General features: G+C 33.8%; 2 protein-coding genes across 2 annotated transcripts in view; both read left to right on the forward strand.

Annotated features, from left to right (window-relative positions):
* ARL13B (ARF like GTPase 13B) overlaps window positions 1–13,372 on the forward strand; it is a 58,021-nt gene that overhangs the window by 32,181 nt on the left and 12,468 nt on the right. Inside the window, exons 7-8 of the mRNA XM_074192298.1 lie at window positions 2,923–3,145; window positions 12,674–12,790. Coding sequence (XP_074048399.1) covers window positions 2,923–3,145; window positions 12,674–12,790 — 340 coding nt within the window. The remainder of the gene's footprint in view (window positions 1–2,922; window positions 3,146–12,673; window positions 12,791–13,372) is intronic.
* Window positions 12,700–13,372, forward strand: part of NSUN3 (NOP2/Sun RNA methyltransferase 3) — a 114,246-nt gene continuing 113,573 nt past the window's right edge. The window contains exon 1 of the mRNA XM_074192299.1: window positions 12,700–12,790. Within this exon, the coding sequence (XP_074048400.1) occupies window positions 12,743–12,790 (48 nt within the window). The 5' untranslated portion in view covers window positions 12,700–12,742. The remainder of the gene's footprint in view (window positions 12,791–13,372) is intronic.

The following is a 13,372-nucleotide window of genomic DNA, read 5'->3' on the forward strand; positions in this document are numbered from 1 at the left end:
TTTCCTGAATCTGTTTTCCTGTTCAGTTGTTTTTTCAGTGAGATGTTTCACATTTTCTTCTAATTTTTCATTCTTTTGGTTTTGAAGTATTGTGTCTTGACTTTTCATAAAGTCAGCAGCTTCCTTTAGTTTCATTCTACTTCTGAAGGATTTGTTTTCCTCAGAGACCTTTCTTATTTCTTTTTTCCATCTGACCAATTCTGCTTTTTAAAACATTCTTCTCCTCAATAACTTTTTGAACTGTTTTATCCATTTGACCTATGCTGGTTTTTAACATGTTTTCTTCAGCATTCTTTTGGATCTCCTTGACTAAGTTGCTGACTTCTTTTTCATGTTTTTCCTGCATCTCTCTCATTTCTTTTCCCAATTTTTTCTCTATCTCCTTCACTTGATTTTCAAAATCTATTTTGAGCTCTGTCATAGCCTGAGCCGAGTTTCTGTTTTTCTTGAAATCTTTAGATGCAGGAGCTTGCACTTCCTCATCTTCAGACTGAGTATTTTGATCTTTCTTGGGATCATAGAAAATCTATTTCCCAATGGTGATCCTCTTTTTTCTCATTTCTCCAGCCTGTGCCTGGTCTTGGGGTGCATCCTGAGCTTTTGAGTATTATTGGAACATTGGAACCCCCCCCCCCCCCCCAAGGATCTCAGTGTGTGAAGCTCTGTCTTCCCTCCTGGTCTATGGTTGACCACAAGCACACCCCTCTGCCACAGGACTGAGGGGTGGGAGGAGCCTGCTGTTCTGTGGGGATTCTAGACTGCGATCAGGATTTGAATGTGGTCAGAGCCCTGGAGTTCTGTTCTGGGTACAGAGGACAGACCTGGGAAGTCTCTCTTCACTCGCCTAACTTAAGTATGCTAATCATGTGAGGTTCAGTTGCCTGGGGGCACCTGCTTACAGGCTCCACCTGCTTCTGGTTCCTGGATGTGGGCCACCTTGGCCATGCTGTTTGCTGAGTGCCCTGAGGGCTGGGCTTCATGAACTCACCCTGGCAGAGGCCCCCCAGCTGATCTTCCAAGTTGTGCCCGGTGCTCCCTGGGGTATAGGTCAGGAAACTAAATCCTGCTGCTGTGAGCTGTGGCTCCCAGGCACTCTGGGGCTGCCTCTGGGAGGCTGAAGTTCCTTCACTCTGGTTTGCTGCCCCTCTAACCCTGTGGAGCAGAGCCTTTCCGCTATTTTCCAGGTTGCCTTGGGCTGGAGAATTGCCTCACTGGATCCCTCTGTGGGTTCTGTCTCTCGAAAATTTGGTCTTTTTTTTTATAAGTTTTGAAATATTATAGAGAGAGAGAGCACCCAAGAGTGGCTCTTCTTCTGTCACCATCTTGACTCCACCCCCCTCAATAAGTCACTTAACTTCTAAGAGTCCAAGCAACTCTGAATGAGTTGTAGAAAAACTGCTGCCCTGCATTGGCAGAAGTTCAGGAGGGGAGATCTTGATACCAATGAAACAAATTACAATTCCAGAACTTATCCCTCTCTCTCTGTGAGGGTGGAAAGCATAGTTGTCAGAATAAACTGAGAGTTAAGTGAAGCAAAATGAGGGAATAAAAACTGTCATTGTTTCTTACATTTCAGAATCATTTTATTCTTGCTAAGATATTTATTCTTATGGATTCTTGTGTGTCTTTCCCTAGTCTTGCTGCTGGTAGAATTTATAAATTTTCTGAGTATATTGTAAAGTATACTAAACTACTGTAAACACTTCTGTGTCTGAATATTCCTCTGTATATATATTTTAGTTGCTTAAAATTTTTACTGACATTTATTCATAGACAAAATTCTTGGTCCTGAGTGTGTATGTGTGTAATTTTACTAGAACTGAGAACTTACATGATCTTTTGTACATTTCAACAACTCCTTGATCTTGACAGCTTCTAGGCTTACTTTTCCCCTTTCCTGGTAGATTGCTCATATATTGCTTCTGCCTATGCATATTGTTTCTCAAAATCTTTCTCACTGCTTCATTATAGTTTCCCATTAGGAAACAAGTATTAATCAATTTCTCCCAGTAGCTGCTGTTGCTAAGATGGGAAGGCAGCTTACAGAAGAAGAAATTATGTAGCTTAATTTTCTAGAATTTTCTAGAATAATTTTCTTCGGATACCAGGAAGTTTACTACATTTTTTTCTTCTCTAGTTACATTTTCTTTGATGGTATTCCTATTTGAAAGCATGCAGTATAATAAAATATCCTTAATGACATAAGTTATACATAATTTCTCTTAAATATGTTCATTTTTATATTGATTTGAAAAGAATTCATAAAAGGAAAAATATATGCATTATTTTATACTTTGATAATGAAATTTATTTCACAATTGTTAATACTCTTCACATGATGAACTCTGTATAGGACAGTAAATGTTATAAGCAATATGTTAATAAATTATCTGTGGAGATGGAGTAACATGAATCATTCCAAAAAGAATTCTGCATCTCACAGTATAAAGAAGAGAAACATTACTGCAAAACCTGGTGAACTAGGTTCCTTCCATGTTCAAAATATAGAATGAATAGTGATATTTTATATTACATATTGCATCTTTATAGTAACACTTTTTTAGTAGATTATATATTAAAAAGGGAAAATATATGCACCTTCTTTCTCCATTTGCATTGCAGTAGTCTGAAGAGGTTTTATTTTAAAGTTGATGACTTCTTCCTAAAACTTTGCTAAAAAAAACTCCTATGAAACAACTAATGTTGTTTGAAAAGTGCCATAATGAAAGAAATACCTTCTTATTAGAATTTTATTTTCACTTTCTTGGGGTTATTTGGAGTTGTCTTTTTCTTTTTTTTATTCCTTGAAATAATTTTAAAAGACTACAGTTTTACTAATTTTTTAAGAATAACTGATTTAGATTTTTTGTAACTACTTTTAACACATTATGATAGTAAAGAGTGACACTTTGTTTTTGTTAGAATGAAAAAAAAAGGCAGAGAGAGATAGACAGCATTCTTCTGAAAACTTGCAGAGAACGAGAACAGGCTGAGACACAGAGCCAACTCAGCAACAGCAAGCAAAGAAGTGACAAATGTGATTTCCAAGACACTTCTACAGTGACAGCATTACCACAGCATACAGAGAAGGAAATGGACACAGACCAACAGTCCTGTGAAGACTATGAGCTCAGTGATAATTCTGGTATGAAAAAAAGTAATTTAATGTTTATAGTATGATTAAGAACCATAATACTTCTTCACAAATTTGTCATATGTTTTCATATAATTTTCCTAAGGCTTTTTCTTCAAACTGTTTGGATGTTTGTGTATGACTTATATTTTTAATAAAAAATAGAATGGCATATACTTTAAAATTTCACCATCAGGCAATATTTTCTCACCCTGGCAGAGGCCCTCCAGCTGATCTTCCAAGTTGTGCCTGGTGCTCCCCAAAGTATAGATCAGGAAACTAAACCCCACTGCTGTGAGCTGTGGCTCCCAGGCACTCTGGGGCTGCCTCTGGGAGGCTGAAGTTCCTTCACTCTGGTTGGCTGCCCCTCTAACCCTGTGGAGCAGAGCCTTTCCATTATTTTCCAGGTTACCTTGGGCTGTTTTGGGGGTTTTCATAGCAAAATATGCAAATATACGTTATATTCTATATTTGACACCTATTTCTGAGTTTAGTTTTACAAAAACAAATTCATTGATGGCTATATATATAGAGCACTGGGCTAGATCTAGGGAAGCTAAAATTTTTGTTAAGATAAGATATTGTCCCTGTAAAAACATCACTTTGTATAAAAATATTCATAACAGCTTTGATTGTGGTGGCAAAAAATTGGAAATTGAGTGAATGTCCATCAGTTGGGGAATGGCTGAACAAACTGTAGTATATGTACATTATAGAACATTATTGTTCTATTAGAAATCAGGAGGGATATGAATTCAGAGAAACCTGGAAGGATATGCATGAACTGATGCTGAGTGCGACAAGCAGAACCAGAAGAATATTGTACACCACAACAGCAGCATGGGGTTGATGATCAAACTTAATGGACTTGCTCATTTCATCAGAGCAAACCTTTAGGGACAATTTTAAGAGTATCTTAATGGAGAATACAGATGGAAAATACCATCTGTATCCAAAGAAAGAACTATGGAGTTTAAACAAAGACCAAAGACTTTTACCATTAATTTAAAAAAAAAAAAGTTATCTTAAAATTAATGGTAAAAGTCTTTGGTCTTTGTAATTTTGCTATTTCTTATATTTTATTTTTTCCTTAAGGATATGATTTCTCTCTCAATGCACTCAATTTTGATCAATGTATAGCATGGAAACAACGTAATGTAAAGACTACTAGACTGCTTTCTTTGGGGGGGTGAGGGGGAAGGAAGTGAGATTGAGGGGAAAATTGTAAAATTAAAAAAAACAATGAAAAGATATTGTCCCTGTCACAACGGAGCTTAGAATGTGGGGAATATACTGAAATAACTATAATATTTAGTTACGTAGAAAAATCAAAGAATTCTTCAAATTCAGAATTGGAAGACAATTCTAGTCAGGGTACTCTAATATTCTGGAAGAGAAGAAACTGATTTTGCCACATGTTCAACTTGGGACCTTCTAACTTCTGCGTGACCACCTCTAAGTACTGAGTAACATATTAAGATATCTTCATTATTTTGATGATTCTTATTTGGAGGAAGTTCTTGTTAATTCCAAAATTTGGATCTGCATAACTTTTAACCCTTGTTTTTGCTTTCTGGAAACAAATAATCAATTCTAATCTCTTACGGAGCAGCCTTTCAAATAGTTCAGAAGAGAATTTTTAGATAAATAATTTCTTCTACAGGTTAAGCATAGGTGGTTTTAAAAATTACTAAAATTGTTGAGTGGAATTTACACTAATGAAGAAAATATTCAGTTTAATATTCTCACATTTGTCTTTATGAAGATGGAACACAGTGGGTTTTCAGTTATCTTCAAGTAATTATACTTTTCAATAACTTTCATTTCACGGATCAGTTTGTTGATTTTCTATTATCCACAGTTATTCTGAATGGAATTTCTTTTTTTTTTTTTTCTTGATTAGCTATGTTAGTAAATTTATGGAAAAATTGGAGATTTATGTAGGTTTCTTTTATATCCTGTTTCTAAACTTAATTATTTAAAAGATTTTTTTAGTGTATTTTTTTTTTTGCAAGGCAATGGAGTTAAGTGGCTTGCCCAAGGCCACACAGCTAGGTAATTATTAAGTGTCTGAGCCCAGATTTGAACTCAGGTACCCCTGCTCCAAGTCCAGTGCTCTATTCGCTGTGCCACCTAGCCACCCCTTAGTGTATTCTTTAGGATTCTCTAAGTATACCATCACATCATCTGCACAGTGACACTTTTGTTTTCGCATTGTCTGTTCTAATTCCTTTAATGTTTTTATTGCTAAAATGTTTCTATTTTAATTTACTTTATTTTTTCAATTATATTTAAAGATAAATTTCAATATTTATTTTAGTAAAGTTTTCTCCCTCCCACCTTTTCTTTCTCCATTTGTACGATAGCATGTAATTTAATATAAGTTATAATACATGTACAATCATGTTACACATAATTCCATATTAGTCATCCTTTGAAAGAAGATTCAGAATAAAGGCGAGAAAATTATGAGAAGGAAAAAGTAAAAAACAAATTTTAAAAGTGAAAATAATATGCTTTGAATTGCATCTAGATTCCACAGTTATCTCTCTGGAAGTAGAAGGCATTGTTTGTTTACTGTGTTTCTGAGAAAGGCTAAATATCATAGCTGATCATTGTACTATATTGCTGTTAAGGTGAGTACACTCCTGGTGAGTGTACTGGTTCTGGTGAGTTCTCCTGGTTCTGTATATTTCATTCAGTGCATTTAAGTCTTTTCCTGAAATCTGTCAGCTCATCATTTCTTACAGAGCAATAATATTCCATTATATTTATATTCCACAGCTTATTCGGCCATTCCCCATTTAATGGACATTTTCTTAAATTCTAATTCTTTGCCATTACGAAAAGAGTTAAATATATTTGTACCTGTGGGCCTTTTTTCCTTTTTTGTGATCTCTTTGGGATATAGACCTAGTAGTGGTATTGCTGAGTCAAAGGGTATGGGCAGGGTTAAAACATTTCGAGTACAATATCAAATAATATGTGGTGATAATAGGCATCCTTATTTCACCCTGATCTTATTAGGAATGCTTTTTTCTTAATCCAATGACAGATAATTCTTTCTAATTGTTTTAGATTCCTATGATAGCTAGTATTTTTAATTGGAATGCATGCTATATTTTGTCTGAAATCTTTTCTGCATGGATTAACATAATAACATGATTACTCTTTGTTTTCTTATTGATTTGGTCAATTATGCCAATAATTTTCTTAATATTGAACTAGGCCTCATTCCTGGTATCAGTCTCACCTAGTCACATTGTGTTATCCTGGTGATATATTGTAATATCTTTCTGGAAATTTTATTTTAAAATTTTGCATCAACATCATTAGATAAATTGGTCTATAATATTCTTTCATAGTTTTGGCTCTTCCTGGCTTAGGTATCAGTACCATATTTATTTCATAAAAGAAATTTGACTCCCCCAATTTTTTCGAAATAGTTTTTATAGCTTTGGAATTAATTGTTCTTTAAATGTTTGGTAGAATTAACTCATAAATCCTTCTGGCCCTGGAGATTTTTTCTTAGGCTTGTTCAGTTTCTATAACTATTCATCTATTTCATTTAGATTGTCAGATTTATTGGCATTCAATTGGACAAAAAAGCTCCTAATTATTGTCTGAATTTCCTTTTCCTTGTTGGTGAATTAACCTTTTTTATTTTTTATACTAGTAATTTAAAAAATTTTTAAATCAATTTAACCAAAGCTTTATTCACTTTTTTGGGTGGAGGGAGGAGGTTCTTTTTTTCTATCATTAAAATTATTTATTAGGTATGTAGTTTTCTTTATTTGAATTTTATTAATTGCTTTTGAGTTTCATAATTTCATATTTGGTATTTAATTGGAAAATTTCAATTTGTTCTTTTTTTAGTTTTTTAAATTGCATGCTTAATTCATTTAACTGTTCTTTCTCTAATTTTTTTTTCAGGTAAGCAGTTATAGATATAAAATTCCCCCAAGTACTAGTACTGCTTTGTCTGCATTCCAAAAATTTGGTATTGGAGTCTCATTATTGTCATTCTCTTGATGAGATTATTGTCTGTTTCTATGATTTGTTGTTTGACACACTCATTCTTAAGGGTTAAATTGTTTAATTTCAATTTAATTTTTAATCTGTCTTTCCATGGTCCTTTATTACATGAAATTTTTAATTTCATCATGTTCTAAAAAGGATGCATTTGATTGTGAGATCTTTTCCCCTAATGCATGGTCAGTTTTTGTGTAGTTGCCATGTACTGCTGAGATAAAAGTATATTTCTTTCTGTTTTCATTCAGTTTTCTCCAAAGGACTATTATATCTAACTTCTAAAAGTCTATTCACCCCCTTCACCTCTTTAACTTCTTTCTTGTTGGTTTTGTAGTTAGATTTATCTAGTTCTGAGAGTATGAGATTGAGGTTCCATGCCAGCTTTGCTATCTGTTTCTTTCTGTAACTCATTTATTCTCTAAAAATTTGACTTCTGTAGTACTTGGTGAATATATATATATATATATATATATATATATATATATATATATATATATATATATAATATGTTTAGCATTTAGCAAGATGCAGTTTCTTATCCCTTTTAATTAGACATATTTTTTGCTTTTGCATTATCTGACATAAGAATTGTCTCTTCTGCTCTTTTTTACTTCAACCAGTGCATGCTATATATCCATTACTCTGTATATATCTCTCTGCTTCAAATGTTTCTTGGAAACAGTGTACTGTAGGATCCTAGTTTTTAATCCACTCTTCTTTCAAGTTCATCCCCATTCAGTTATGATTATAACTATATTTCCTTCCAACCTAATTTTTTCTCTTTCCATACTTTTTACTCTCTCTCTTTTCACCTTGTCCCTTCTCATGTTTCCTTTGAACTACCACCTCCCTCAATCTGCCCTCCTTTCTATCAATTGGCATTCTTCTCCCCACACTTCTCACCACCCTGTTTTCCCTTTTCTTCCTCTTCTAATTCCCTATAGGCTAGTAAGATAATTTTTTTAACCTGAGTATATATATTATTTCCCTCTGATTCAAATTTGATGAGAGTAAGGTTCAAACAATTCTTATCTCCTCCCTTCTTTGCCTCTATTGAAATAGGTTTTAATATCATATAATTTATCCTATTCTGCTTCCCCTTTCCACTTCTTTCAGTACAATACTTTTTTTCACTTCTTAACTTTTTTTAAACTTCACATCAAAGTCAACTTATTTCCACAATCTCTAAGCACTTTCTCTTCCAAACTGCTCTAATAGAGACACAGTTCTTAAGATTTACAAATAACATCTTCATTTGTAGCAGAGTTTAACCTTAAAGAAAGTCATGTTTTGTTTTGTTTTTTTCTTTCCTTGTTTACCTTTTTATAAAAAGTTTCTCTTTAGTCTTCTATTTGAAGATCAAATTTCTGTTCAGCTCTAGTCTTTTCATCAGGAAATTTTGAAAGTTTCCTATTTCATTGAGTGCCCATATTTTCCCCTTGAATAATTAGGCTCCGTTTTTCTGGATAGTTAGTTCTTGGTCATAATTCAAGCTCTTTTCCCTTCTGGAATATCCTATTCCAAGTCCTCAAATCCTTTAATGTAGCTTCTGCTAAATCCAATATAAACCTTACTGTGGCTCCTTGATATTTGAATTGTTTCTTTCTGGCTGCTTGCAGTATTTTCTTCTTGACCTGGTAATTAGTGAATTTGGCAACATTATTCCTTGGAGTTTTCATTTGGGATGTCTTTGAGGAGGTGATCGGTGGACTCTTTGACTATTTTACCTTCTTCCCATTTCCTTGATAATAAGACATTGCCAGGCTCTTTTTGATCTTGGCTTTTAGGTAGTTCAGTATCTATTAATATCTCTTTTGGATCTATTTTCTAGGTCAGTTGTTTTTTCCAGTGTGGTATTTTAATTTTTCTTCTATTTTTTATTAATTTTTTTGATTTTTTTGAAAAGTCATTAGTTTCATTTAATATAATCCTAATTTTTAAGGAATTATTTTCTTCCCTGACCTTTTGTACCTCCTTTTCCTTTTGACCACCAATTCTACCTTTTTTTTTAGTTTTTTTTTATTTTATTTTTGCAAGGCAAATGGGGTTAAGTGGCTTGCCCAAGGCCACACAGCTAGGTAATTATTAAGTGTATGAGACCAGATTTGAACCCAGGTACTCCTGACTCCAGGGCCAGTGCTTTAGCCACTACTCCACCTAGCCGCCCCTCACCAATTCTACCTTTAAAGGAGCTGATTACTTCAGTTATTTTTTGTTTTTCCTTTTCCAAGCTCTTGACTCGTTTTGCATAATCTCTTTCATAACTGATTTAGTTTTTCAATTTTTCTACCTCCTTTATATTTGATTTTAAAAATCTTTTTTGAGTTCCTTCGAGAGGATTTCTTTGGTTTGGGAACAATTCATATTGAGGCTTTAAGCATAGGCTTTTTGGTATTGTTTTCCTCTTCTGAGTTTGGGCTTTTGGTTCTTTTTAAAAGTTGAGCTCTTTTCTTGGATTTCAGGGGTCACTAACTTTCTGTGCTATCTTTGAGGCTGACAGTTATTCTCAGCCTCCCAGATGGCCTGCAGGTTCACAGGCCTGCTCAGCCAGGTTTTGCAGAGCTTAGGGTGCTTTGTTGTGCTATACCTAAGAGCCTCCCTCTGGTTTGCCTACATACTGCCTGCACTGGACTGAACATTGGTGACTTTTACTTAAGTGAAGCAGACCTTTCTTGAAATCCTCCTAAGTTATCTTTGTTTCTGTTCCATATTTTTAGGATTCTCTTTCTCCAGAATTCTTTTTAGAGGCTTGATTTAACATTGTTTCCTAACTGAGGAGATCTCATACAAGTTCCTGACTTGGTTCAGTTTCAACAAAACTATTGAGTGTTGCATGTTAGATTAAAATGTTAATTAGGAGGGGCAGCTAGGTGGTATAGCTAATAAGAGTACTGGCCCTGAAGTCAGGAGTACCTGAGTTAAAATCTGGCATCAGACATTTAATTGCCTAGTTTTGTGATTTTGGGCAAGTCATTTAACCCCATTGTCTCAAATAAATTTAAAAAATGTAATTGGGAAATGTTTGCTTAGAGAAATAAAACAATAATACACTAAAGAATGTTAATTTGTTTTTTTCTAAGTAAATATGTGGCTCCCAGGAATCCAGGGATCTTTTACTATTTTAGTTTGACATCCTGGTATGGGATATGCTGCTCAACACAGTTCATACTTTATAGGAAGAGTTATATGCATGTGCTACTATATTTGGGAAAAAAATTCTAATTAATTAGAATTCATCTCTAGTAAAATTTGTGATCTCCTTCTTTTTAGGTGATTACACATTTACAGAGGCTAGGCCAATTGTGCATGAATTCTGTCTGGTAAATCTTGCCAAACTAGAAAGGGAGTGTAGACCCAGTGATAGATTATATACCTGTTATTTGTCTGAGAATTATTCAAGTTGCATGAATATTTAGATTCTTGTACCTGGATGAATTTATAGTTACAGCAACTCCTCAAAGGCCTTCTAACAAAGCCATAAAAGGATTGTTGCAGTCTATATTACTGGAAAGATCATTTCTACCAAATTTCTAATTCTTCAAATGTCGATGTGAATTTAGAATCAAGGCATCCACTAAAGAATATGAAAATGGCCTTTATATGTCACCTGAGCTAAAGAAAATTTAAAGTCTATCTTCAGATTGAAGGAGAGTTTTGTTTATGACCATCACAAATGGAAAGGCATATTCCTGGTTTTCTAAAAAGAAATAAGAAATCAATTTTATGACTGTAGTCATAGATCTTGATACATACAAAAAAATCTCAAATGAATCATCAGAGTAGTGGTTTGTGTCCACTTAAAGGAGAGAATATCTATTGACAAGATAAATCTATTAACAAGAATTCACTGGTACTCTAACTCAATTTCATTTTCTTATAGTTAGTGGATTGATACATGAGGAACTATCACATAGAATGCCTGGATTTTAACAAGGCTGTTTTGACATTGTCTCTTATAATATTGTCTTGGAGGTAGAGTGATATAGGTTTGATGGTCATGTGCAATTATGTGAATTCAGAAGTAGTTGAATTATCAAATCCAAACATGTTAATTAATGGAGATTCACACAATCATGGAAGGTAGTTGCCAGTCAAAAATGTGTTCTCTTGCCCTTGTCAATTTACTGTTTATAGTTATAACTTAAAATATATGTGCAATCCTTTATCAGTTTTGTAGATAACATGAAGTTAATGACACAACTGAGGTCCACAATGATTTCAATAAATCAGCAAATATGGATAAATTTACTAAGTCTTGGAACGTCTTATACTTGGGTTCAAACAATAAACTCTACAAGGTCTAGAAAGCAATGAAAGAAATTTGAGAGTTTGAATGTCTTTTTGGTTTGTTTTATTAAACACATTTGGGCTTTTAGTAGCCTGAGATTAGTATGAGTCAGCTATGAATATTTAGGATGCATTATAAAAACAATGTTCATAACAAGGACTATATTTTGCTTAGACTACATTTAGAGTGTATATTCAGTTTTGAGTGCAATTTTGTATTAAAAGACTGGGTTTTCTCATCTTACTAAGACTGGAAATGTAAGAACTATTCACACAGACTGAATCCTCTTTCTGATGATCAACTTGTTTTTCAACCTGTACCCCTCCTTGGGCAATCTGGTGATCCCCTATTTCCAAGGGCTCACCATATTACTGCTAAAGGGTATAAATACCTGACTGCTATATCTCTCTGAAGCTCAGACCTCCCAAACTCCAGAGCTCCATCAGCCTCATTTCATCCCTATCTGTTCCCAGTTTCATTTATAATTAGGAGAATATGTGTATGTTACTTTGCTAGTGTTTGTCTTTTTTTTTTTTTTTAGGTTTTTGCAAGGCAAACGGGGTTAAGTGGCTTGCCCAAGGCCACATAGCTAGGTAATTATTAAGTGTTTGAGACCGGATTTGAACCCAGGCACTCCTGACTCCAGGGCTGGTGCTTTATCCACTGTGCCACCTAGCCACCCCACTAGTGTTTTCTTTTAAAAGTTGGAGAAATAATGAGAGAAATCTCATCTATTGAACATTTTGTAGTTATTTAGCTTAGATAAGAAGACATAGGAAGAAATTGTGGAATCTCTGTATTCAAAAGTTTGAAAGATTTTTATAGAAGAGAGATTAGTCTTGTCATGCTTAACCTGAGAAGATGTTGGAGCTTCCAATCAGAGTAGTAGATTGAGGGTATGTATCTTCTATGGCATATTAAAATCTTTCTATACCATCAGAATGTGGCTTAGTGAGCTTCTTAAATTCATCATCTGGTACTCAAGCCTTTGGCAATAAACCTTTCCAAACATAGCAAGGTAAAATTCAGAAACAGAAAAACATTTTTAGTTTGGTGGGACTTAATAGAATTTGAACTTTCTTTTCATGGCTACAAGGCCATTTCCATCTTAGAGCATCACTATCAGAGGCTTAGGCTTTAAAAAAGTTGTTATTCATTTTCACATAATATTATGGTTTTCATCATGTTGATTTTTGTCATGATGTTTATATTCTGTGTAGATTTCCCTAGAAAGACAAGTAAGAATTGCAAGTTCAAAAGAAGTCACCGAGTAGCACCATTGAATATAAATGACTCTGATCCACAGACTGCAACATCATCTCCACATATTCTACCTGGTGAGTAATTGGAAAAAATATTTTTGAAAAGTTTCTAAGTCCTAAATTAGGAAGTTTTTGCCTTTGTCTAAAAAATTTCAGTGATGGTAATCCACAAAGAATTCTTTAATCCCTATGGTGAAAATAGGAAGATAATTTTGCATGTTTCCTTCAAGTTCTCTTTTAAAGATCTGTGAACTAATAGCTATCTATAAAGGTCAATGGTTGAATTGAAACTACTTAGAAAACTTTTTTTTTCATATCCATACATTAGAGCTCAGTTAGTATAATTTTGACACATCACCTAATATTTTTTACGCAATTAGTAAAAGTATCTGATTCATAGTTAATAGGTTTTTATTGACCCCAAAATGATTTAACTAAGTGCAGATTTCCTTTGGCATTTTTCTTAGTGATCCCTAATTAAATTTGAAAGCTATTTCTTACTAAAGCTGAACTGAATTTCTTCCTTTTATTATATGTGAAGAAAATTGATAGAATGAACCTGACTGCCTTTAAGTAAAAATATAAATTGAAAAACATTTAAAACACATAAAAATATCTTGAATTGTCATTCATTATTTTTTTATTTGACTTTTAAGT

The sequence above is a fragment of the Macrotis lagotis genome, chromosome 6 (assembly GCF_037893015.1).
Source record: "Macrotis lagotis isolate mMagLag1 chromosome 6, bilby.v1.9.chrom.fasta, whole genome shotgun sequence".
Taxonomy (NCBI): domain Eukaryota; kingdom Metazoa; phylum Chordata; class Mammalia; order Peramelemorphia; family Peramelidae; genus Macrotis; species Macrotis lagotis.